The sequence below is a fragment of the Panthera leo genome, chromosome B3 (assembly GCF_018350215.1).
Source record: "Panthera leo isolate Ple1 chromosome B3, P.leo_Ple1_pat1.1, whole genome shotgun sequence".
NCBI classification, from domain to species: Eukaryota; Metazoa; Chordata; class Mammalia; order Carnivora; family Felidae; genus Panthera; species Panthera leo.
Genome location: NC_056684.1, coordinates 59,472,368 through 59,498,555, shown reverse-complemented (window position 1 = coordinate 59,498,555; position 26,188 = coordinate 59,472,368). Strand labels below are relative to the sequence as shown.

Sequence of the window (26,188 nt, the reverse complement as noted above, 5' to 3'; positions counted from 1 at the left end):
CGACGCAGGCGCCACGCAGCCAATCGGAGGCTGCCACACTGCGGCCCGAGCCGGGCTGGGGGGTTGGGACCTCCGGCTGCAGGTCCGCCTGGGCCAGACGCGCGAGCGCAAGCAGAGGGTGCGTGGTCGCGGCCGGCCTTTGCAGTCCCCGCCGAGCCCCGACCCTCCCGGCCGCCCCCAACCTCACCTCGTCGCCATGCGCCCCCGCTGCCGAGCCCTGTTCCCGGGCGTGGCGCTGCTATTCGCCGCGGCCCGTCTCGCCGCCGCCTCCGACGTGCTGGAACTCACTGACGACAACTTCGAGAGTCGCATCTCGGACACGGGTTCTGCGGGCCTCATGCTCGTCGAGTTCTTCGCCCCTTGGTGAGGCCACTAAGCCGGGGCGTGGATGGGAGGGAGAGCCGGGCTGGGCCGGGGGCGAAGGCGCGGGAACGGTTGGGCCTACGCAGCGCCGGCGCCCTCCCACCATTCCAGCAGGCCTCGCTGCAGCCGGCAAATTTCCCACCTCCGGGGGGCCGCGCTGCCTTGCCGAGAGAGAAGTCGGTGCTGATCGCCTAGGAGCAAGATCCGGGAAGGAAACCCGAAGGCCCATTCACGCAGGGCCACATCCTTACCTCCGTGCTCTTGCGGCACTTCCTATTTGCAGAAGGTTTAACCACCTCCTACCCCGCTTAGATTGGTATCTTTACAGTTTCTGGGTGAGTCAGTGTTAATGCTCTGCGTCCTACAAATGAGGCATCCCAAGGCCTTATGCTGGAAGCGAACGTTTCACCAAGTGCAGAGGCCCTGGGCTCCCAGAGCACTTCCTTTCTTCTTGCCCCACGTCCCGCAGCCATTGGTTTCTAGCCAAGGTCACTCAGTGGCTGCAGAATGGTCATAAGTGCTTTCTTGAGGCAGGCAGTTATTTTGTCCCATCGCATGGTGCACACTTTTTTCATTAAGCTAATCACATCTCAGCACCAGCAGAATCCCATCCAAAAAAAAAAAAAAGTAGGTAAAAAGAATCATTTCATCAGAATCTGTCTGAAGTGTCAATTTTAATTAGAATTTCTGAAAAATGCCGTGAAAGACTCCAGTGAGAAAGTAACCACTGTGGGGAGAAGTAGTCCACTTCAGGGTGATATAACTGAACAAGGGTGTAAACTCCTTAGGATACAACTAACTCAAAAAGTTGGGGGTAGGGAGAGACAGCAAATAGGATTTCTGGCCAAGTAGACCGGAATGTTTTCGTTTGTTTTTAAACTCCCAGATCTTTCCCACAGAGAGCCATGATTAATTTAAAACTTGGGATGGCTCAATATATCCATACTAATTACAGTACTTGATTTTTTATCTCCTCCTGCCACAATACCATTAGTTAAAAACGAATTGTATTCAAAAGTGTCAGTAAAACAAAGTTGGTGTGTAACTTCTGACTGGTTCTTCACTCACCAAGGGCTGGGCTGACCTGCTGAGGGTAAAGTCCTGTAATGAAGACCACCTGAACCAGAAAGATGTGTTAGAGGCAACAGATTTTGTGTCCAGGACATCTGTGTGGTTAACTGGTAGTACTGATTACAAATCATATGTGCTCTTTATACATCTCCAGAAGTCACATTCTCCCTTAGAAACAGCTCTTCACAATCAATTAAGCATGCTGTTAACTTTGAAGGGGTGTAACTGTACTTAGAGTGACAGGATGGGGTTGTAATCAGAACTGGGTGGTGCTTCTGTGACTACAGGGGTCAACATAGAGTGAATTACTGCAGAATAGTGGGCTATGAGACTATTAGTTTAAAGCAGTTTTTTTTTTTTTTTTTTTTGATTGAAGGTATTCTTTCCTAATTTAAATTGTTGTATCTGCTTCCCTAAAAACTGCATATCCTGTCATGCACTAAACTATCCCCCAAATTGGGTGGATCTCTGCTGTGGTGTTTGCTTTTAATTGGTCTAGAAGGTAAGGTCATCCTCCACAATGCTGGCAGGAAGAATCAGTTTTCTGAATGACTAATTTGGAATCAAGGAAGTCTCGTGTTGATCATGTCCTTATTTCTTCACATTCAACTTTTTATTTATTAATACTTCAGCTGGAAATATTTTCTGACTGCTGTATTCCTGTGTACAGATCAAGAGAGCTAGCTCACAAGTTAGATAGGAACAGTTAAAGAATCCTTATTGAAACTAAATTGACCTATTTTGAGCAAGTTTTTCATCTCCTTTGTTTTTGGGTATTTTTTGCACTTTCATTTTGTAGTGAAAGTGAAAGATTTCTTTGCGGTTGAGTTTATAGACTGATATTTCCATTATGGAGTTAATCGTCTGTAGTTTGTAAGAATGGGAGTATCCAGATTTCTCTGGGGAAATAAATAGCACTATTTAAATGTGATAATATCTGAAAATTTATTGATGATTTCTGAAAACTTACTGATCAGCATTAAGTTTTAAGTCCTCAACATCTACTTATGTTGTAGATTTGTGCCTTGCCATCTAGGACGGTAGCATTCAATGACATTTGATATACAGCATTTCTGGAGTACATACAGAAAAAGACCATATGGATAGCATAAAATGGAGTATTTTTTTGTACATGCCGATTCCTTTATTTGGAATTCCTGGTATACCTGCCCACCCCAAATTGGTCTTTTCAAAAAGATTTAGCTCAAAAGTTACTTTTTCCTTGAACAACTAACTGGTTGCTCCTGCCTTTCTGTTGGGACCTAATAATACACCTAATGTCACCCTTTCCAGACAGGGAAAGGACTACATCAGTTTTTCTGTCAGAGACCTTTATCAAATGAAGTAATGATTGCTGAGTGAATATATGTGGGGATTTATTATTAACTGCTAGATACCATCCCTGAAGGTGATGGAATTGTTTGTGTTTTAATACTGTCTAGGGTTGGGTGAAAGAAGTAGTGGTTAATCTTGATGTTCACCTTCAAACTCCACCTGAATTCCATTCCTCGTGAATTTGAAGAAGGCAGTCTCCTCCAGTCTCTTTGGAATTTGTTAAACAGGTCCTTCCTTGGGGGCATTTGATGACCTTATGGATGCAGCCAATGCTAAGGGCAGTGGGTTTCAGTTGCAGCCTTGCCACTTACATACCTCCCCATAACCCTGGTTTACTCCCAGATTGCTGGAGGAATCATTCAGTTGAGTCCCAGGGTGGGGCCCAAGCATACAATCTTTCTAATGCACCCCCCCCATGGATATTTTTTATATGCATCTGTGTTCGTGAGTTTGTGTGTTGAGACCCACTGGTCTGGTCTAATTATTTCATGCTATTTTTTCTCTTCAAATGTTTTCAGATGGTTGAGGTGAAACTATTCCTAAATCTGTTGCCTCAGCCTTCTTGATAATTGCATATTCAACAGAAATCTCTCTTCTCTTTTTTATGTTCTCATTGCTGTCACTCTGGTCCAAGTTTCAGTGTCTGCCATGTGAAATATATTATCTTCTAGGTGGCTTTTATTCTTATCTGTACTTTCCCCCTTTCTTTCTATATATTGCTGACGGATGTATTCTTAATACAAATAACACATTATCACTTAACAACAACAACAAAAAAACCCTTCGGAGTTCTCTAAATGTATCATTTTCACTAGTAGTTTTACCTTTGCTCTACTATTCCCCTTATCTAAAATACCCCAGGACAGGTCCTAGCTGAAGCATTAAATCCTTAAAGGCCCAGATCCAATTCTCACTCCCTTTAACAATTTTTTTTCCTATCTTGGAACTCTTACTATGTTCCCAAAAGCCTGAATTTCTCAGATAAATTGTTTATTTTATTAGATTAGTTAGAATTTATATATTTTCATTACAGTCCACGTACGTGAGTTATGCAATATAAAAGGAATACAGAGGAGTGCCTGGGTGGCTCAGTAGGTTGACCATCCGACTTTGGCTCAGGTCATGATTTCACAGTTCGTGAGTTCGAGCCCTTCGTCGGGCTCTGTGCTGACAGCGCAGAGCCTGGAGCCTGCTTTGGATTCTGTGTCTCCCTCTCTCTGCCCCTTTCCCGCTCATGCTCTGTCTCTCTGTCTCTCAAAAAATGAATAAATGTTAAAAAAAAATTTTTTTAATAAATAAAAGGAATACAGAAAATGTAATGAGTAATACCATATTTCAGACACACCTAAGATGCCACTGATTGTGAGAGGAATCTTTATTTTATGTCTCACAAAGAAGGAAATGCTACCGTTGAAATTATGACGATTGCAGGGCACATGCCAATTTCAGATACAGTAAAATATGCATCCATGAAATATAGGGAATACCGTTTATTCACCACCCAGTCTAAAAATTAAAGCCAGTATAGTCAAAGCCTCTGGTACATCCCTTCCCCATCTTATGTACTCCCCTATCCTGAATTTGGTGTTTATCATTTATCATACTTTTAGTAAATATGTGACACTAAGGAACATCTAATATTACAGTCTTTTTTTTTCTTTTTTAAGTTTATTTATTTTTAAGAGCGAGAGAAGGAGAGAGAGAGAATCCCAAGCACTGGCAGTACAGAGCCCGATGCAGGGCTTGAACCCATGAACCATGAGCTCATGACCTGAGCCAAAGTCAGATGTTTTAAACAAGTTTTAGGGGTAAAATGCTTCCAAGTTATTTATCCATCAATTAATAAAATAAATTTTGAGAGTATTGGCTCTGAAATCTATCAGGTTAAGTGTTTTCCAAGTTTCCTTCTGTTTTCTAATTCTGTTTTTGCTCTCTATGGGGAGGTTACAGAACTACCGTACCTTCTCAAAGGGCCTGTGCAGCCCACTGGGTTTTGAAGAGATGATTTATAGTTGGTACTAGCTACACCCTGAGGAGAAATCTCTCCCTCTCCCCCTGTTGCATATACAGTGTGCCCGAGGGACTGTTAGGACTTCCCAGGCATAGGAGCAGGTGTTTCTGATGGCCCTCTGAGAAAATATTCTGACAGTGCTTTATCCTCATCAGTTCTTACAGTCAGATGAATTGTGTAGCTGTAAACATGGGACTTGGCATCTTAAGTATGTCATTCTAATGCTGTGTTGAAACTTGGTTGATAAGAAAAAGAGGCTCCCCAACAGCTGCTGAAGTATCTATTTATAGAAAATGAGTGCCTTTTGGGCCTCATTCTGCTACCCCCTCAAACTGGGTTTCTGGACAAAGGGATTCCTGTTGAAGGAATGGAGAAAAAGTACTTGATGGTGATTCTTAAAGAGTTAATACCATACTTGAAACCTTATATACAAGTTTTCAATCACTCTATTTTTAAGAACCACTGTGCTGATTTCCCAAGGGGGAAAAAAAATGTACCTTCCTTTGGGAAATACTACCAGGGATGGAATTGTTCATGTCTTGCCCATCATTTTATCTTCATTAATTACTTTGAAAGGCTTGAGCCCTTTCTTTCCCTCTTTAATGTGGGTTGTAATTCTGACTGTAGTTTTCAGGGCTCTCTTTTTTTTTTTTTTTTAAAGAGAGAGCACACATGAGCAGGGGAGAGGGGCAGACGGAGAGAGAGAATGTTAAGCAGGCAAGCAGGCTCCGTGCTCAGTGTGGAGCCCAATGCATGGCTCAATCCCATGACCCTGGGATCATGACCTGAGCCAGAATAAAGAGTCGGATACTTAACTGACTGAGCCACCCAGGTGCCCCTCAGTTATACTTTTAATTGAGAAGAAAATAGATGGCTGCTCTGAACTGAGCCAGTCCTACAGAGTCAAACTCAGGTTAGGGATCGTACCTTTACCTTGTGAGAACTCTGGTTACTCTATCAGTAATGAATGTTGTTCAGGTGATATTTTTGCTTTTGGAAGCAGCTACTAGTTCAAAAGTAGTATTATAGTTTGAGATTTTTCCTAGAGAAATGTTGACAATCTTGAAGGATTAAACTAAGAATTTGGGTTTTTTTGTTTTTTTGTTATATTTATATAGGTGTGGACACTGCAAGAGGCTTGCCCCTGAGTATGAAGCTGCAGCAACCAGATTAAAAGGAATAGTCCCATTAGCAAAGGTGAGTATAGACAGATTCTTCATTAAAGAGAATTAATTATTTTAAATAATAGTTTATAAAATTAACATTCATTTTCTTTACTCTTAGGTGCTAAGAAGAGAGAACACTAGTTTCTGGGCAAATACACAACTATTGTATTAATTTTGGTTTTAAAAGATTAAAAGTAGTGAAACTAAGGGAATTACTGGCATAAGAAGTAAAGTATATGGTAAATAAGACTTAAGGGGCAAATATAGAAAGTAAAAATATAGTAGTCAAGGTTACAGAAAAATTATTAAATAAATGAATTCCCTAAACTACCTTATGATATTCACAGTGACTGGAATAGGAAAATGACAAGGTGCTATAAGTATGTAACTAACTGGTCAGCTATAAACTCGGTATTTGCTTTTGCAATCAAAATAATGCTTCTAGAGTTTGGCCATTATTACAGCAAACCCATAGTTGCTCCACTGTAAAAGCTCACATCTTGGCCAGTCTCAAATAAATAGTTCATGCATATATACAACTGTTTTTGGAAATTGCTTTTGATCCTGATGTTTCTATGGCGATTTGCCATAGGGGGGAAAAAGTTGAGTCATGATTTAATTCCTGTCTTGTGTGGCTATAGCCTGTGTTACTATGGACACATTACTTTTAAACCTCAGTTTATGTTATTGGGACCATACCTCAGGTCTTGTGAAGAGTAAAAGAAATAACATATGCAAAGTGCCTAATGCATAACCTACTTTAGAGTAAGTGGTTAAATAGATAGGAGTTGTTTTCCTTCTTCTTAATAGGCCTCACTAGATCTGTCTTGTTATCGGTCAGCCCATATTCAAACTAGCATATTAAGTATTGACACCTTTGCTAAAACTCTAGATTTGCCAAATTAAATTATACTCCACCCCCCCCCCCCCAAAGGGTACATCCATACATCCCCTTGATAATCATCATTATCAAAGTAAGATGCTATTAGTAATTTAAGTGATTTATCCCTCATGTATTTTTTTTTTTTTTTTTTAAATGATTACCTATTTTTGAGACAGTGCAGTCAGGGGAGGGGCAGAGAGAGGGGGACAGAAGATCCGAAGCAGGCTTTGCACTGACAGCAGTGAGCCTGATGTGGTACTTGAAATCATGAATCACAAGATCATGACTTGAGCTGAAGTCAGATGCTCAGCTGACAGGCGCTCCCTCTAAGGCAGAAAAAAGGCCGAGACCGCTGCTATAAACAATAGAGACTTCGAAGTCAGATTTTAAATAGTCATTTGTGCATTTTGTAGGAAGTCCAGCAATCTAAATTTTAATGAATTCTTTAGGTGGTTCTGATCCAGCTAGCCCAGCACCAGTCTGCCCTTAAAATCTAATACTCTGTGGCATGTGTGCGAAGAATTGCTTGATCCTTTTATGATTTGACCAGTCTTAGTATTGGGGGAATATAGGAGGAGCCTGCAACAGGCATCTGGATAACAGATGGTTCATGTATTTTAATCTTTAGGTTGATTGTACTGCTAACACGAACACCTGTAATAAGTATGGAGTCAGTGGATATCCAACCCTGAAGATATTTAGAGATGGTGAAGAAGCTGGTGCTTATGATGGGCCCAGGACTGCCGGTAAGAATTTTGGATTACGTTCTGGAAACTGAATTTGTTAAGTGCTCTGTTTTTTGTAGTGGGAACATGATATTTTTCTATATAACATAACTTTCAGTCTTAAAAAATCCTCCTAAGAGGTCAGTTTGGTATCTAAAAAAGACTTCTCTAAATGAACATTATATAAGTAATATAGAAAATACTTGAACTTGGGGGTGCCTGGGTAGCTCAGTCAGTTAAGTGTCTGACTCCAGCTCAGTCATGATCTCACAGTTCGTGAGTTCGAGTCCCAGGTTGGGCTCTGTGCTGACAGCTCGAAGCTTGGAGCCTGCTTCGGATTCTGTCTCCATCTCTCTCTACCCCTCCCCCACTCACACACTCTCTCTCTCTCTCTCTCTCTCTCTCAAAAATAAACATTAAAAAAAAAAGAAAATACTTGAACTTGAGTTAGGAGGTCTACTATGCAGTTTCTCATTTGACATATTTTTTGAATACTTCCTTGGTGCCAGATATTCTAGGTATAGTAGGTGCTCTGTATTTGTTGATAAACAAAACAGACAAGGTTCCTACTCTAATGGTGCTTACATTCTGGGAAATGAAGAGAAAAGGGCAACAAACAAGTTTAAAACTATATAGAGATAACTACTTCACATCCGTTAGGATGGCTACTATCAAAAACACACACACAGAGGGGCGCCTGGGTGGCTCAGTAGGTTAAGCGTCTGACTTCGGCTCAGGTCATGATCTCACGGTTCGTGAGTTCGAGCCCCGCGTTGGGCTATGTGCTGATAGCTCAGAGCCTGGAGCCTGTTTCAGTTTCTGTGTCTCCCCCTCTCTCTCTGATCCTCCCCTGTTCATGCTCTGTCTCTCTCTGTCTCAAAAATAAATAAAACATTAAAAAAAAAATTAAGAAAAAACACACACACACAGAGAAAATAAGTGTCAATGAAGATGCAAAGATATTGGAACCATTGTGTACTGTTAGTATGAATATAAAATGCTATAGCTGCTATGGAAAACAATATGAAAATTCCTGAAAAAAATAGAATTACTGTGTGATCTAACAATTCTACTTCTGGATATATACCCAAAAGAATTAAGAGCAGGGTCTTGAAGGTACATATGTGCACCTGTGTTTAGAGCTGCATTATTCATGATAGCAAAAAGGTGGAAGCAACCCAAGTGTGGCATCACTGGATGACTCAACGTAAAAAATGTGGTATATTATTAATAATTATATATAAAGCATATATAATATAAAGCATTATATAATAAGCATATATAATACAGTGGAATATTACTCAGCCTCAGAAAATGAAGTTCTGACATGTGCTGTAACACGGATGAACCTTGAAGACATGCTCGGTGAGATAAACCAATCACAGAAAGACAAATACCATGATATGCCAACTTATATGAAGTTCCTAGTATAGTAAAATTCGTAGAGACAGAAAATAGAATAGTTCTCAAGGACTGTGGGGTGAAGAAAATATAGAGGTTTTTTTTTTATTTAATGAGTAGCGTTTTACTTTTGCAAGATAACAAGAGTACTGAAGAGTGGTTGTACAACGATGTGAATGTACTTACTGCCACAGAACTGTACACTTAAAAATGGTTAAGATGGGGCACCTGGGTGGCACAGTTGGTTAAGCATCTGACTCTTGATTTTGGTTCAGGTCATGAGCCCAGGTTCCTGGTATTGAGCCCCACGTCGGGCTCCATGCTCATTGCAGAGATTATCTCCCTCTCCTGCCCCTCCCCCGCTCACACACATACTCCCTTTTTTTTTTTAATTTTTTTTTTTTTAACGTTTATTTATTTTTGAGACAGAGAGAGACACAGCATGAACGGGGGAGGGGCAGAGAGAGGGAGACACAGCATTGGAAGCAGGCTCCAGGCTCTGAGCCATCAGCCCAGAGCCCGACGCGGGGCTCGAACTCGCGGACCGCGAGATCGTGACCTGAGCTGAAGTCGGACGCTTAACCGACTGAGCCACCCAGGCGCCCCCATAGTCTCTTTTTAAAAAAATGAATTAAAAATGTTATTGTGTATATTTTATCACAATGAAAAATCAATGTCAATATATATGGATAAGATAAATTCAATTTGTGATAAGAGCATTAAAGGGGAAAATTAGGGGCACCTGGGTAACCCAGTCGGTTAAGTGTCCAACTTTGGCTCAGGTCATGATCATGATTCATGAATTCTAGCCCCACATCCTGCTCTTTGCTGTCAACACAGATCCTGCTTTGGGTCCTCTGTTCCCCTCTCTCTGCCCCTCCACCACTGACACGTGCCTGTGGTTCCCCTCCCCCCCATCAAAGATTTAAAAAAAAACATTGGGGCGCCTGGGTGCCTTAGTTGGTTAAGTGTCCGACTTCGCCTCAGGTCATGATCTTGCAGTTCATGAGTATGAGCCCCACGTCAGGCTCTGTGCTGACAGCTCAGAGCCTGGAGCCTGTTTCAGATTCTGTGTCTCCCTTTCTCTCTCTGATCCTCCCCCGTTCATGCTCGGTCTCTCTCTGTCTCAAAAATAAATAAATGTTAAAAAAAATTAGAAAAAAACATTAAATTTTTTTTTAAAAAGGAGAAAAATAAAACCATATGATAGTGATTGAGTTTGGGAGTACCACATCATCAGAGTTATCAGATGTAACTTTTGAGCTGAGACATGAATGATAGGAATGAGCTAGCCTTGAGATCTGGGCCAGAGCCTTCCAAGCAGAGGGAAGACTCTAAGGTATACAAAAAGGCCCTAAGGTATAACTGAGCTTGATATGTTCAAGGGACAGAAAAGACCATGTGGCTGGAGTGTAATTAGCATAGATGACAAATGAAGTTTGAAAGGCAAATAGGGACTGGATCCTATAGAGCCTATTATTTTTTATTTTTTTATGGTTGTTCCTACAATATTCTTTTATTTATTTAATTTATTTTTTAAATTTACATCCAAGTTTGCATATAGTGCAACACTGATTTCAGGACTAGATTCCTTAATGCCCCTTACCCGTTTAGCCCATCCCCCACTCCCACAACCCCTCCAGTAACACTCTTTTCTCCATATTTAAGAGTCTCTTATGTTTTGTCTCCCTCCCTGTTTTTATATTATTTTTGCTTCTCTTCCCTTCTGTTCATCTGTTCTATGTCTTAAAGTCCTCATATGAAGTCATATGATACTTGTCTTTCTCTTATTTCTCTTAGGTAGTTCCAAATGGCAAGATTTCATTCTTTTTGATTGCCGAGTAATACTCCATTGTATATATATACCACGTCTTTTTTTTTTTTTTTTTTTAATTTTTTTTTTTTACATTTATTTATTTTTTGAGAGACACAGACAGAGCACAAGTTGGGGAGGGGCAGAGAGAGAAGGAGACACAGAATCTGAAGCAGGCTCCAGGCTCCAAGCTGTCAGCACAGAGCCTGACACGGGGCTCAAACTCACAAACCGTGAGATCATGACCTGAGCCGAAGTCGGACGCTTAACCGACTGAGCCACCCAGACGTCCCAGTATACCACATCTTCTTTATCCATTCATCTGTCGATGGACATTTGGGCTCTTTCCATACTTTGGCTATTGTTGATATTGCTGCTATAAACATTGGGGTGCATGTGTCCCTTTGAAACAGCATACTTGTATTCCTCAGATAAATACCTAGTAGTGCAATTGCCAGGTCGTAGGGTAGTTCTATTTTTAATTTTTTGAGGAACCTCCATACTGTTTTCCAGAGTGGCTGCACCAGTTTGCATTCCCACCAGCAGTGCAAAAGGGTTCCCCTTTCTCCCCATCCTCGTCAACATCTGTTGTTGCCTGAGTTGTTAATGTTAGCCATTCTGACAGGTGTGGGGTGGTGTCTCGTTGTGGTTCTGATTTGTATTTCCCTGATGATGAGTGATGTTGAGCATTTTTTCATGTGTCAGTTGGCCATCTGGATGTTTTCTTTGGAGAAGTGTCCATTCATGTCTTTTGCTCATTTGTTCACTGGATTGTTTTTTGGGTATTGAATTTGGTAAGTTCTTTATAGATTTTGGATACTAACCCTTTATCTGATAGGTCATTTGCAAATATCTTCTCCCATTCTGTCAGTTGCCTTTTAGTTTTGCTGATTGTTTCCTTTGCTGTGCAGAAGCTTTTTATTTTGATGAGGTCCCATTAGTTCATTTTTGCTTTTGTTTCCCTCCGGAGACCTGTTCAATAAGAAGTTGCTGCGGCCAAGGTTAAAGAGGTTTCTGCCTGCTTTCTCCTCAAGGATTTTGATGGCTTCCTGTCTTACATTTAGGTCTTTCATCCATTTTGAGTTTATTTTTATGTATGCTGTAAGACAGTGGTCCACGTTCATTTTTCTGCATGTCGCTGTCCAGTTTTCCCAGCACCACTTGCTGAAGAGACTGTCTTTATTCCATTGGATATTCTTTCCTGCTTTGTCAAAGATGAGTTGGCCATACGTTTGTGGGTCCATTTCTGGGTTCTCTGCTCTGTTCCGTTGATCTGAGTGTCTGTTCTTGTGTCAGTAACATACTGTCTTGATGATTGTAACTTTGTAATACAGCTTGAAGTCCGGTATAGGGCCCTATAATTGATGATGAAAAAATATATTGGACAGTTTTGTCTTTGTCTATCAAATAAACATGCAAATTTTACCTTTTCATGATGGAAAGCTAAGAGAAAAAAGGGATTCAGTTGGGTATTTTAGGGAGATGGAATTTCTTCAGTATGCATGATGGTTACTTATATACAAAGCTCTACGTAACATGGCTGCTGCCTAACTCTCCTATCATCTCAAGATTGTTTCACCTTATTAGGACCTTTGCCCTGGTTTTGTTCACAACCCAAAATGATCTTCTGCTATGTTTGCATTGCTTGCTCCTTTTTGTCATGGAGATACTGGCTTGAATTTCACCTCCCAGAGGCTTTCCCAGGCCACCAGACCTAAGGTAGCCATCCAGTCATTTTCTTAAGACATCAACTTCTTAATTCTCTATATAGTGCCAGTTATTATATTTTTAATTGTTTATTTGGAGATTTTATTTATTATTTGGTGACTTACTTGGAGATTTACTTACACTGTAAGCTCTAGGAAAGCAGAGACCTTTGTTTATTTACTACTTTGTCTTCACCTAAGTTTTCTCACATCTAGTAGATACTCAGTAACTCTTTGTTGAATGCATGAATAAATATTTCAGCTCAACAGAGGTCATTTTTTTTTTTTAATTTTTTTTTTAAAATGTTTATTTATTTTTGGGACAGAGAGAGACAGAGCATGAATGGGGGAGGGTCAAAGAGAGAGGGAGACACAGAATCTGAAGCAGGCTCCAGGCTCTGAGCTGTCAGCACAGAGCCCGACGCAGGGCTCGAACTCACGGACCATGAGATCATGACCTGAACCGAAGTCGGACGCTTAACCGGCTGAGCCACCCAGGCGCCCCTCAACTGAGGTCATTTAGCTAACACTTAAAATTTGGTATGTCTAAGCACAGAAGGAAACAAAAATTTTTTCCTGAGGTAAAAAGTGTTAAAGAATCCATGCTACCTTTCAGATTTTATTCACTTAATTTAGGGTAGAATTTGCAGTTAGAAATATTGAAATGTTTTTGTGAACTTGAACAGGTCCTAACTAAGTTATAAGTGAACCCAATTAGACTGCAACTGGTCAGCTATTCTCATTTGGGCTATAACCTAGATTTCTTAAATTTGAGAATTTCTCAGTATCTGACTAGGAGGTCAGATGTTTGGTACTTAGAATTTATTACTTGTTCATGTACTCCTCTACAAATTATGCTCTTTGCTCTCCTGCTTAATGTGGTTGCTCCGTACTCCCATTTTACCTTCCAAAGAATTTTAAATTCTTAGGAGAAAACATTTCTCATCATAGCCCCAGGTTAATGTTCTTTATAATTTATATCATGATGTAGTAATAATGATCCTCTTGAAGGCTAAATAAATATATTCAATTTCAATTAATCTTTTGATGCAACCCCTCCTATGTGAGTTGAGGAAAACATTTAAAAGGGACAAAAAAGTCCGTGACTGGAAAGAGAAGGAAAAAACATTAGAAAAAATACAGACTATTTTGTATTGAAAGGGTTAAACAGTGTAGTGTCTCAGTACTTAGAAGAGAGTACTTAGAAGAGAAAGGGGGTGAGGGGTGCCTGGGTGGCTCAGTGGTTGAGCGTCCGACTTAGGCTCAGGTCATGATCTCACAGCTGGTGAGTTCTGTCCTCGCATCAGGCTCTGTGCTGACAGCTCAGAGCCTGGAGCCTGCTTCGGATACTGTGTCTCCCTCTCTCTGCCCCTAACCCACTCACATTCTGTCCCTGTCTCTCTGGAAAATAAATAAACATTAAAAAAAATTAGAAAAAAAAAAAAAGGGAAGAAGAGAAAGGAGGTGCAAGAGGTAGAATATTATGGAGGAGGAGCACTGCCTGTTTAGCCTCTGGGCATTGTGAGCCTATGAATGGTTTTAATGGACCCCAGAAGAAAGTAGATTAATGGTCTGTCAACTAGGCTTAAGGGATAAGACGATTTTTTTGTGTTTTTGTGTTTTCTAAACTGTTTTAGTTATCTAGCCCATTTCACCTCAGTAGGGAAGTGTGATGTAGGTGGATCCTATACGTGGCATAATTTCACCTATATATAGTTAAACTCTTACACAGGCTAGCCAAGTCACTGCATCTTCTGCTTGGTTTTTGTTTTGTTTTTGTTTTTTTGCATTTTCTGCCTTTAAAATGTAAGGCTACCAGTGACTCTGCTACTTGAGAATAAGAGATATTTGCTTACTTTATTTGCAAAGTGGATGTTTCTCAGACTTAACTGCTAAGTTATCCTAGAGCTAGGTATATATCACTGAGCAAAACAGACAAGCATCCTTATGCATTTGGAATTTACTTTGTAGTGGGGAGAGATAGATGAAAACAATAAGGACAGAGTATTAATTAGATGGGTAAAAGGTGCTGTAGAGAAATATAAAGCCAGGGACAGGAGTTTAGGAGTGTTGGAGGCTGAATAGGTTTTAGTTTACAATGGGATGATCAGGGAGAGCACCATTGAGAAGATGACATTTGAGTAAAGACCTAAAGGAGATGAGAAAGGGAGCCAGGAGGATATCTGGGGAAAGAATGTTCTAGGCAGAGTGAATAACACTAATACATCCAATACATCCTGGGTAGGAGTTATAAATACGTACAGTCTCTTTGAGGGGGTAGTTTAACCATTATAAATTCATGTACTCTTTGATCCAGTGAATCTGCTTCTAGGAATTTAACCTACAGATCTATTCAATCATGGGCAAAGTGACATTAATACAAGGTTGTTTATTGCGGGATCATTTATAACAGCAAGAAACTGGAAACAAATGTCTATCATTTGTGTCTAGTAAAATAAATTATAGTACATCCATGCGGTGAAACTCTATACAGCTATAAAAAAGACTGAGGTAGCTAGCTTTTTATGTATTTTGGCATAAATTATCTTTAAATTATATTCAATGACAAGAAAATACAAAAGAGCCTATGCATATGCTGCCATTTGGGGAGAAAAGAAAGAAAAAATATGTAATTGCTTGTTAATGCAAAATACATAGACAAAAAACTGAAACATCCTATAGGGAGGAAACTGGGTAACTAAAGACAAAGGAAGAAAACTTTTCATTGTGTATCCTTTTGAACTTTTTTTTAAGATTTTATCTTTTTATTAAAATATTTTTTTAATTTATTTTTTTGAACGTTTTACTTATTTTGAGAGAGAGAGTGCAAGCAGGGGTGGCAGGGGAACAGAGAATCCAAAGTGGGCTTTGGACTGACAGCAGTGAGCCCAACGTGGGGCTCAAACTCATGAACCGTGAGATCATGACCTGAGCTGAAGTTGGACACTCAACTGACTGAGCGACCCAGGTGCCCCAAGCCCTGAGGTCAAGAATCGCATGCTTCTCTGTCTGGCCAGGCACCCTCTTTTTGAACTTTGAATATGTGAATGATTGCGATTGCCTTCTCAAAAATTAGAAATTTGTGTTGGTATAATCTTTCATCTTATCTTTTAAGATGGAATTGTCAGCCACCTGAAGAAGCAGGCTGGACCAGCTTCCGTTCCTCTCAGGACTGAGGAAGAATTTGAGAAGTTCATTAGTGATAAAGATGCTTCTGTGGTGGGTAAGTAGCAAATATTTGATTATACAACAAAATCATCAACTCGGTTTCAAAAACCCTCTAATATCTGAGTAAACGACAAAGTTAAAACAGTTTAGGAAACCTCAAGGGCACTTGAAAAAACACCTCATAGATTTAGGTCGGCATCACTATAATGTGGAAAAAATTGGTTTTATTTGAGTGGCTTTGTGTTCTTACAAATAAAGATTTAATTTCAATTAAACACCCAAAATAGGAAAACACCTTTTTCTATAACATCTCAAATTCTGAGATTTAAACTCAATAGAGTAGTTAAGATTGAAAATAATGTTTTAAGGTGGGAGGACACTAGTAAATAATAAACCTGTTTTCACAGTAGTAGGGGATTTAGTTCTTGAGATTAAATTGCTAGGATCTGTGTATATTTATACAGCAACCTTTGCTTTCTCAGGTGTTGCGGTATCTCATTTTATCCTTAAAACAACTTGAACGAACTAAACACATTCTACATCTGGAGTGTTCTTTATTTTGTTTAAAATTTTTTTTTTTTTCAACGTTTTTTATTTATTTTTGGGACAGAGAGAGACAAGAGTATGAACGGGGGAGGGGCAGAGAGAGAGGGAGACACAGAATCGGAAACAGGCTCCACCGAGCCATCAGCCCAGAGCCTGACGCGGGGCTCGAACTCACGGACCGCGAGATCGTGACCTGGCTGAAGTCGGACGCTTAACCGACTGTGCCACCCAGGCACCCCTCTTTATTTTGTTTTAAATTAATGTGTAATACATTTGACTTAAAAAATGAATTTAAACCTATAACTGTGCTTCTCTCAGTCTTATTATAATAAAACTTAACTTTCTGGCAGTAGAAGATGGTTTATAATTTAAATTTGATTAAAAGCTACTTCTTACCGTCTGGATATTACTGATTCTGTATATTTTCAAAGCGTTAACTATAAGCAGACATTTAAGAAACAGGTAGGTTTTTTGGGGTGCCTGAGTGCTTAGTCGGTTGAGCATCTGACTTCAGCTCAGGTCGTGATATCACAGTTCATGGGTTCAAGCCCCACATCGGGCTCTGTGCTGACAGCTCAGAGCCTGCAGCCTGCTTCGGCTTCTGTCTCCCTCTCTCTCTGCCCCTCCTCTGTTTGTGCTCTGTCTCTCTCAAAAATAAACATTAAAAAATAATAATAATAAGACCTGAACTCTGACAAATTCTCTCCCTTGACTCCCTTGGACAAACATTTTTTAAAGGGTAGGGGGAAAATTCTCTTAAGTTATTTTGTCATATATCCTAGGTAGTCATGGCAAAGCAGGCCTAGTCCTCTTGTCTATCTCACTTGGCTTATTTGTAAATAGAATTAAGGTTATGGAAAAAAATTTTTAAGTTTGAATATGTTTCAATACTGTTTCTTCCTGGTGTTTGACACTTTTTGTACAGGTTTTTTCAAGGATTTATTCAGTGATGCTCACTCTGAGTTTCTAAAAGCAGCCAGCAACTTGAGGGATAACTACCGATTTGCACACACCAATGTGGAGTCTCTGGTGAACAAATATGATGATAATGGAGAGTAAGTGACTGAGTTGACTATCTTTGTAGATTTCTGTACCAAATACTAATTGTGTGAACTGGTGATTTTTAGGCCCAAAAGATTTACTGAACACTTGCTAGGCATTAAGCCAACTACTAGAAACTATTGCTGCCTTTGAGGTCCATCTAGTAGAGGGAGACAGTGAATATGTAAAAAAATGTAAGTGTCAAGTGGGCAAGTGTCAAGTGTTATAGACATATTCAGGGCATGCGGGAAGAACAGAGGGAGTGATTTTTTTCTTTGATGATGGGGAGTAGTATCAGAAAAAACTTCTGGGGAACCTGAGTGGCTCAGTTGGTTAAGCATCTTGCTCTTGATTTCAGCTCAGGTCATGATCTCACAGTTCGTGAGACTGAGCCCTGGGTTGGGCTCTGCGCTGATAGTGTGGATACTGCTTGGGATTCTCTCTCTCCCTCTCTCTGCCCTTTCCCATTCCCTTTCACCCCTCCTTCTCCCTCTCTAAATGAATGAATGAATGAATGAATGAATGAATGAATAAATAAATAAACTTTAAAAAAAAAGGAAGAGAAAAAACTTCGTAGAGGACATAATTCTTGAGGTATGTTTTGAAAGATAAGTTTTGGCAGTTGGAATAAAAATTAATCTAGATTTAAAGAAAAATTTATACCAGATAGAGCAGCAGGAGTGAAGGCCCCAGGTAATGAAATAATTTAGGAATGTTGAGATCTGTAGTACTGCTGGAGTATCGTTTGTAAATGATGTCATAGTGAAAGATCAGAAACCAAATTATAGAAGACTTTGGAAATGCATACAAAAGAATTAAAAACAATTTTTTTTACTGTTTATTTTTTATTTTTGAGAGAGGCAGAATGCAAGCGGGGGAGGGGCAGAGAGAGAGGGAGACACAGAATCTGAAGCAGGCTCCAGGCTCTGAGCTGTCAGTACAGAGCCTGATGCGGGGCTCAAACTCAAGAACTGCAGGATCATGACCTGAGCCGAAGTTGAATGCTTAACCAACTGGGCCACCCATGTGCCCCAAGTACACACAAAAGAATTTTTATTTTATCTTTTAGACATTTCAGAGCCATTAAAGGCTTTGAGCTGGTGAGTAATGTGATTTTGTATTTCAGAAGAAAAGTTGCTGGAACCCATGTGATGATGGTTTGAAGGGGGAGAAATGGCAAGGGAGTTAGAGTCTAAACTAAGTGTGATCTCTCAGAGACTAAATTAAGGCAGCATTAGGGTCACGGAGAAGAAGGAGAGAGTATAGAAAATATAAACGTTAGGATTTAGTCCCTAGCCGTGTGTGAAAAGAGGAAAATCTAGAGTGAGTCTAGGTTTTTAAAAACTTGGATGACTGGGTCAACCATAGTTATCATCGAGCTAGTAAAGATGAATAGTAACAAATTTAAATATGAAGGGAATGATGATGAGTTCCTTTTGGCACAGTGAGTGTGAAGTTTTTGAGACAACCATGTAGTGAAGATCCAGTAGACAATTGGATGATTGAGACTAGAATTCAGGAAAGGTTCTGAACTAGAGATAAACATTTATGGATCAAGCACACGTAAATAATTACTGAAACCATGAGACTAGAAGAGATCACTCAGGGTGAGCATATAAAGAAGAAAGGTGTGCCAAGAGCTACTGTTATTGATTTATATTTAACAAACTATGTAGTGTTTACTGTGTGCTATTTACTGCTAACTCACTTAATCTTCCTAACAACTGGTGAGACACATCTGTTATTATCCTCATTTTATAGAGGAGAAAGTATTCAAAGAGGTTAATTTCCCTAGCTTCACAGTAGGTAAATGTCAGAACTAGGATTTGAACCTAGAAAGTCTAGATGCAAAGTTGTAAGCTTGACTAACTTCTAGATTAAGACATACCAGGTCTGTAAATGAATGTGGAGCCACCTGTGGGTCATTAAGCACTTCACCCATTAGTCTGTTAACCATAGATGTATTTATTATGGCTGCCTTTAAAGTGGCCTATCAGCTTCTGATTAGAAGTCTTACTGAGAAGACCTTACATGAAAGGGGTCTTAAGGTCATCACGTGTACACCAAGGTCATAACATCATTAAAGAGTGTATTTGGAATTGTTGGATTTCTATTTTGGGGGGAATAACTGCTCTGAAGTTTGTAACTACACTAAAAAAAAACAAATCTTAGCCCTGTTCACATTTTTGTTTGCCCAGCATGTTTGTATTAGGTTCCCTTTTGTTATGTAGTTTCCCTGTGTGCTATAAAATGCCTATGTTTTAATTAACATAAAGTCTGTGGTTAATACTGGAAGAGTGAGAGTGGGATATAAGGAATTAAAGGTGCTGACACCTAGGGGTGCCTGGGTGGCTTAGTTAAGTCACTTCGTTCAGTGACTTCGGTTCAGGTCATGATCTTGTGTCATGATCTTGTGGTTTGTGAGTTCGAGCCTTGTGTTGGGCTCTGTGCTGACAGCTTACAGCTTGGAGCCTGCTTCAGATTCTGTGTCTCCCTCTCTCTGCTCCTACCCTGCTTGCACTCTGTCTCTCTCTCTCTCTCTGTCTCAAATATAAACATTAAAAAAAAAAAAAATTCTAATAAAGGTGCTGACACCTAGCCAAAAACAAGTGATAAAATTCTGTGTGGGTGTATGTGCAGTGTGGGGAGGAGGAATGAATGACGGTGAACCTAGAGGTGAGAGATTAGTAGTTAAAATAGTGGTATTTTCTGGGAAAGGTGATACTTGATATAAACCTGTGACTCAGACCAAATTGGGGTTTAGTTTTAGCAGAACAAGTTTAGAAATTAAAGAAGGAATTTGTTTCAAGTGTTCAGTGGAGTGAGGAAAGCTGGTTTAGGTAGAGGGGCAAAATAGTACCAGCAAGAAAAAAAGTGGTAAAACTTGGTTTATTGGGATAGAGAAGTCTAGGACAGGATGAACTCAAGCTAAACATTACTTATAATTGTATACCCACCTTTGGAATTTTTCAGCTGGAAGGAATCTTAAAGGTATTTTCTGTAGTGAAATAATTCTCTATGTGGGAAAGCAGGGCAAGTTACCTTCCAGTAAGAGCAAGCTCTGCTTTATTGTGCATCTTGGAATTTGGGGGTAAGTTGGGTTCTGTTACTATTTTTAAAGGTTTGGAAATTAATCCTCTACTCTAACCCCCTTAAATCCCTTTTTGCATTGATGGAAAAACTGAAGCCCAAAAGGATTCCATTGATCATGGTGGGGCTAGAATTAGAACCACAGTCTCCTAACTTTCCAACTCAAGGTTTATTAAACTATATCCAATTATTGCACTTGAGATTAAGGTGGTTAGCCAAGTCTGTGGTCATGTTGCCAAGTCTGTGGTCCCAGAAAAGAGTCCTTATGTGCTTAAATGGTGACAGTAAAAGCAGCAAGAGTAGATGGTCTGAGCTTTAAATAAAAGATTGAAGACTGTTCTCCTGCCTACCTACTAATACCTTCTTTTTAAGGGGTATCACCTTGTTTCGTCCTTCACATCTGATGAACAAATTTGAGGACAAGACTGTGGCATATGTAGAACAGAAAATGACCAGTGGCAAGATTAAAAAATTTATCCAAGAAAACATGTGAGTACCTTGGTTGGGATTTCTTGGCTTCATTTTAGTTTGCTTACCTCACTTATTAAGCAGACCCACGTTTTGGATTAAATAGCCTCATTCAAAGGATTGAACAATAATAGTTGAAGTTTATATTAAAGCAGTAATGTGTGGAACCTAGAACTCTTAGAGGGTATATTGTTCTGTACTTTTCTTTATGTTGAATTTTCTTTTGCTTTTCTAAGTGCTATCAGTTACTTTGTGATAATTCCATAACCTAGCTGAACCTGCCAGATTTGATAATGGATTATTTATTTCAGTTTTGGTATCTGCCCTCACATGACAGAAGACAATAAAGATTTGATGCAGGGGAAGGACTTACTTGTGGCTTACTATGATGTGGACTATGAAAAGAATGCCAAAGGTTCCAACTACTGGAGAAACAGGTAATAAGGATAATTTTTCCCTTTCATAAACAAGTTTGCCTAATATATAAACACTTTCTTCTAAATATCCTCTTACAGTGTATGATGTCACAGCCAATTAGAATGGGAACAGTTGGCTCCCAAAAACCACATTTAAAGCTGTTAAGGACAAATAACATAAACTATTTACATAATCTGTTGGGCATATCTTCCATAGGTATTCCTTTGCCTGTGACATAGTTGATTCCTAACCTCCCAGTAAAAATGCAAACGTGATCTAGAATTTGTTTAAAATATTGTGCCTATTTGCCCATCAAGATTCTTAGAGCATTTTACCCTTATAAATTTTTTCAGATCAGTCATTATGCCTGCAATATTTTAGTTATATTACAGTATAACAAGATTCATTGGGAATGGACTATTTGGTACCACCAGTTTGGCAGTGAAATTCAGTAAGACCTAACAGTGTACCATGATTCTGTGTCAGTGGCCAAGAATGTAGTTTAGACTGATTCCAGAGGGCTGGTGGGCTGTAAAATTTAGTCTTTGCTTTCTAGCTTCTTGATTTCAGAAGTGGTTTACCACCATGATATAAATCTTGGTGTAAATATGTCTTATTTCCCACAGAGTGATGATGGTAGCAAAGAAATTCCTAGATGCTGGAAACAAACTCAGCTTTGCTGTAGCTAGCCGCAAAACCTTTAGCCATGAACTTTCTGATTTTGGCTTGGAAAGCACTGCTGGAGATATTCCTGTTGTTGCTATCAGAACTGCAAAAGGAGAGAAGTTTGTCATGCAGGAGGAGTTCTCGTGAGTTACAAGTTAATGTGGGTTTGGGAGTGGATTCTGCAAAGAAATGTAAAGCCTTTTACGCTACTGAGAATTTATAAAGAAGAACGTTAGAATGTGAAGATAGGTCTTCTAGCCAAGATGTATGATTGTCATTTTTCTTAGTTAATTTTAGGGACTTTAAGGATCACAATCCTTAATAAATTCTGAAAATTAGCAAAAGGATGGCAGCTTGGAATACTTACATGATTGTTTCTACCTTGCTATTAAAAATAGTACATCGAGAACATTGAATGGTCTCTTGAGATTGATGTAATTTCAAACCATTGCAACCCCCTCTCATCCCTGTAAAATGTCTTTTATTCTTTGAATACTTACTGGCCTAAAGTGAACTCAGGGAATGGAAATATCTTAAAACCCCACAAAATTAGGACTTTTCACTTTCTGAGACTTGGAGAGAAAAGTCTTCCTTGTGAGGAAATCAGTAAAACAAGATACTGTAAATAGGTGGTATTTTTCAGAGCAAAAAAGACCTGACCTGGTTCTTCTGCAGAAGTGACTTTCCAGAAAACCAGTGTTTTCTTCCATCTCTGACCTTTCTGATTCACAAAGAATATGCTACAAATATAGGAGGTGGTTGGGTTTTTTGTTCAGTCAGTAGATCTGCATATTGAGAGATAAGGTCCTCCTGTTTTTAACTTCCAGTTTCTAACCTTGAAACTGGAGCTAGAATATGAAACTAAAAAATTGCTTTTAATCCTCTCAATAGAAGATTAACAAACCTGACCCTTGTCTTTCAATTGCAGACGTGATGGCAAGGCTCTTGAAAGATTCCTGCAGGATTATTTTGATGGCAACCTGAAGAGATACCTGAAGTCTGAGCCCATCCCAGAGAGCAATGACGGGCCAGTAAAGGTGAGGTGCCCATAGCTTCACCAAGGCTCTAAGCAGCTGCCTCTCCTCATTGTCCCCCGATCTTAGTTTTATTGAGATATAATTGACTCTCCTCATTTCTTAACCGACTGAGCCACCCAGGTGCCCCTTCTTCTCGTTTCTCATATTCCAAAAATGCTTCGTCTAAGTGAAGACCTTGTTGGCTGTCATGTTTTTGGTTTTGTTTGTCCTCCTCTCCCTGAGTCATAAAATAAGCATTGGCAGAGCTCATGATGCTCAAGGGGCAAGAGTATAAAATCTTCATAGAATTTATTTTGAGAGAGAATGTGCACAAGTGGGGAAGGGGCAGAGAGAGAAAGGGAGAGAGAGAATCCCAGGCTCCACTGAGCATGGAGCCCAATGCGAGGCTCAGGCTCATGGCCATGAGGTCATCACCTGAGCTGATATCCAGAGTCAGACACTTAACCGACTGAGTCACCCAGGTGCCGGCTTCATAGAATTTTTGTTAGTATTTATATTAGAACTAAGTTACTCTTCAGGGTAGAGCAAGCTAACCTCTAAGAATAGTTTTGAGATTGTTGCTTTGAGATTAAGGAAGGGTTGGGTAGCACTTATTTCCTATGACTTACTGAACAAAGTTTGACAGGTGACAGACCTGGGAATGAGTTGTTTCTGGAAAATGGTCAGAAACATCTTTAATATAGTCTGTAGATGCTATTTGGGTTTCAGTGACATATTTTCAGGGACAACACAGCACATTTTGATAGGGTTTAGGTGCAGAAACAAATACAGCATGTGGTGAATTTTTATTCTTCATCTTGCCTTACCAACTAGAGAATCTTTGGTGTATTCCAGGTAGTGGTAGCAGAGAATTTTGATGAAATAGTGAATGATGAAAATAAAGATGTGCTGATTGAATTTTATGCTCCTTGGTGTGGTCACTGTAAGAATCTGGAGCCTAAGTATAAAGAACTGGGAGAGAAGGTAAGTCTGAACCATATTCTGAAGATAAATATTGAGTTGGGAAGTTGACACATAATTCAGCATTGGCTAGTTACCCTAATTAATTCAGTACCTGTGTCCTGGTAGATTTTTTTTTTTTTCCAGCTGTCTACTCTTTATTTTCTCCTGGCTGACCCGCTAGTGTCTCTAGCCTGTGCAGTGCCTCAGATACCTATTTTTGATATTCCACTCCTTAGACTCAATCTAGATTGTGGTTAAAAGTATCCAGGCTTCTGAATTTTGGTAATGGCGTGTATGAATCCATTATGTTTCCCTTGTAATGTCTTATGGAAGTCAGGTAATTTTGAAGGTAGCTATAAACAGAGTCTTAATATGTAGAAACCAAGAGAGAAATGGATGCCTTTGGAAAGCTAGATATTATGTAAAGTGTCACTACACTTCCTACTGGAGCAGAACTTATCCAGGTGTTTAAAAATGAGGTTATTTTAAGTGTTGATTTGACTAAGTGTCCCTTGGTCACCAGAAACTTTAAAGGTCTAACCTTTTTTATTAACAGCTCAGAAAAGACCCAAATATTATCATAGCCAAGATGGATGCTACAGCCAATGATGTGCCTTCTCCATATGAAGTCAGAGGGTAAGTAGATTAAAAGCTAATAAAAGTGTCTAGGCAATTGATAGGAAAAAGTAAGCTTGCAAACCATTTATTAGGCATAGTTTAGGGAGTGGATCCCTCACTGCACTTGAGCATGGAACCAGATGCCTTTTTGGCTTAGAGTTCTGCTGCAAGGGTCCACATGACTGGCACAGATTTGTGAGCTTTGATAGGATGTAACCTAGCCACTGATAGAGAGTGGTATCTGGTCAGAAATAGAAATCATGAAGAGAAGTTATTCCCAGAAAGTTATTGGGGAAGTATATGTTGGACTTACCCTGGAATCTGAAAATGAGTTCACTTTTTTTTTTTTTTTTTACCCAGTTTTCCTACCATCTACTTCTCTCCAGCCAACAAGAAGCTAAACCCAAAGAAATACGAAGTAAGTGCGTTGTCTCATCTCCCCACAGATACACACATACACATACATATTCAGTTCTTTAAATTTTACTTAACTGGAAACTTCAGTTTCATAGTCAAATGTATGTGGTTGCTAACGTGCTTTTATAAACTCAAAAGTCTTCCTATTGGGGAGAAAAAATCCAGGGTTCTTTAAAAGGTTAAATTTTCAGAGTAATCTTTCTGTTTTCAGGGTGGCCGTGAATTAAGTGATTTTATTAGCTATCTACAGCGAGAGGCAACAAACCCCCCTATAATTCAAGAAGAAAAAGCCAAGAAGAAGAAGAAGGCACAGGAGGATCTCTAAAGCAGCAGCCAAACACGCCACTTTGTAAAAGGACTCTTCCACCAGAGATGGGAAAACCATTGGGGAGGACTGGGACCCATATGGGATTATTACTCTCAGGGCAGAGAGGACAGAATGGATATAATCTGAATCCCGTTAAATTTTCTCTAAACTGTTTCTTAGCTGCACTGTTTATGGAAATACCAGGACCAGTTGATGTTTGTGGTTTTGGGAAAATTATTTGTGTTGGGGGTAATGTTGTGGGGGTGGGGGGGATTGAGTTGGGGGGTTATTTTCTAATTTTTTTTGTACATTTGGAACAGTGACAATAAATGAGCCCCCTTTAAACTGTCTTTTTTCCAGGAGATAGGGAACCAAAGATTTTTTAGATCAGCACTGTCCAATAGAATTTTCTGGAATCTTGGCAATGTTCCATAATTTTCATTGTCTAACACAGGTAGTTACTGAACATTTGAAATGTAACTAAGAACTACATTTTAAAATTTCATTGATTTCAATAGTCACACCTAGAGCTACTGGCTTACCATATTGGTCAATTGCTGCTATAGACCAGCTAACTAGGTCCATAGTCATCACCTATAAATCCATTCTACCTTTCGTCATTTTCTGTCTTTACATGTTTATTGCCCAGGCCCCTGGCCTGATGACAACAACAGGTGAGGGACTTTTTTTGTTGGGTCTGTTTCAGGCCCTGCCCATACCCTAAGGATGGGTTACTGTTTACCCTTGTCATGCAACTGAGCATGTTTATACCTCCCAAGGCTAGTCTCTGCCCAAAAGTGCCCTGTATGGGTGTGGCATCAGGTTGGGGTTCCATCCAAGTTGTTTCAGGAATTGCTGACACTGCTGGGTGCACCTCTCTCCCCCACAGCCCAGGTGTGGCCCATTAACTTCCTTCTCCAGTGGAACTGGGAAAGGCATATCATTCCTGGTTGTGAATGAAGCATCCACTTTCTTCTGCAACAGTGGGGGAAAAGAA

The 26,188-nt window shown here is 39.7% G+C and overlaps 1 protein-coding gene across 1 annotated transcript; it reads left to right on the top strand.

Annotated features, from left to right (window-relative positions):
- The first annotated feature begins 45 nt into the window (after positions 1-45).
- PDIA3 (protein disulfide isomerase family A member 3) lies at positions 46-26,188 on the top strand. The gene is made up of 13 exons (XM_042942183.1): positions 46-363; positions 5,899-5,977; positions 7,458-7,575; positions 15,590-15,697; positions 17,114-17,243; positions 20,692-20,808; positions 21,099-21,224; positions 21,831-22,013; positions 22,799-22,907; positions 23,742-23,870; positions 24,406-24,485; positions 24,828-24,885; positions 25,096-26,188. The coding sequence occupies exons 1-13, from the start codon at positions 197-199 to the stop codon at positions 25,207-25,209; spliced, it is 1,518 nt and encodes a 505-aa protein (XP_042798117.1). The 5' UTR covers positions 46-196; the 3' UTR covers positions 25,210-26,188.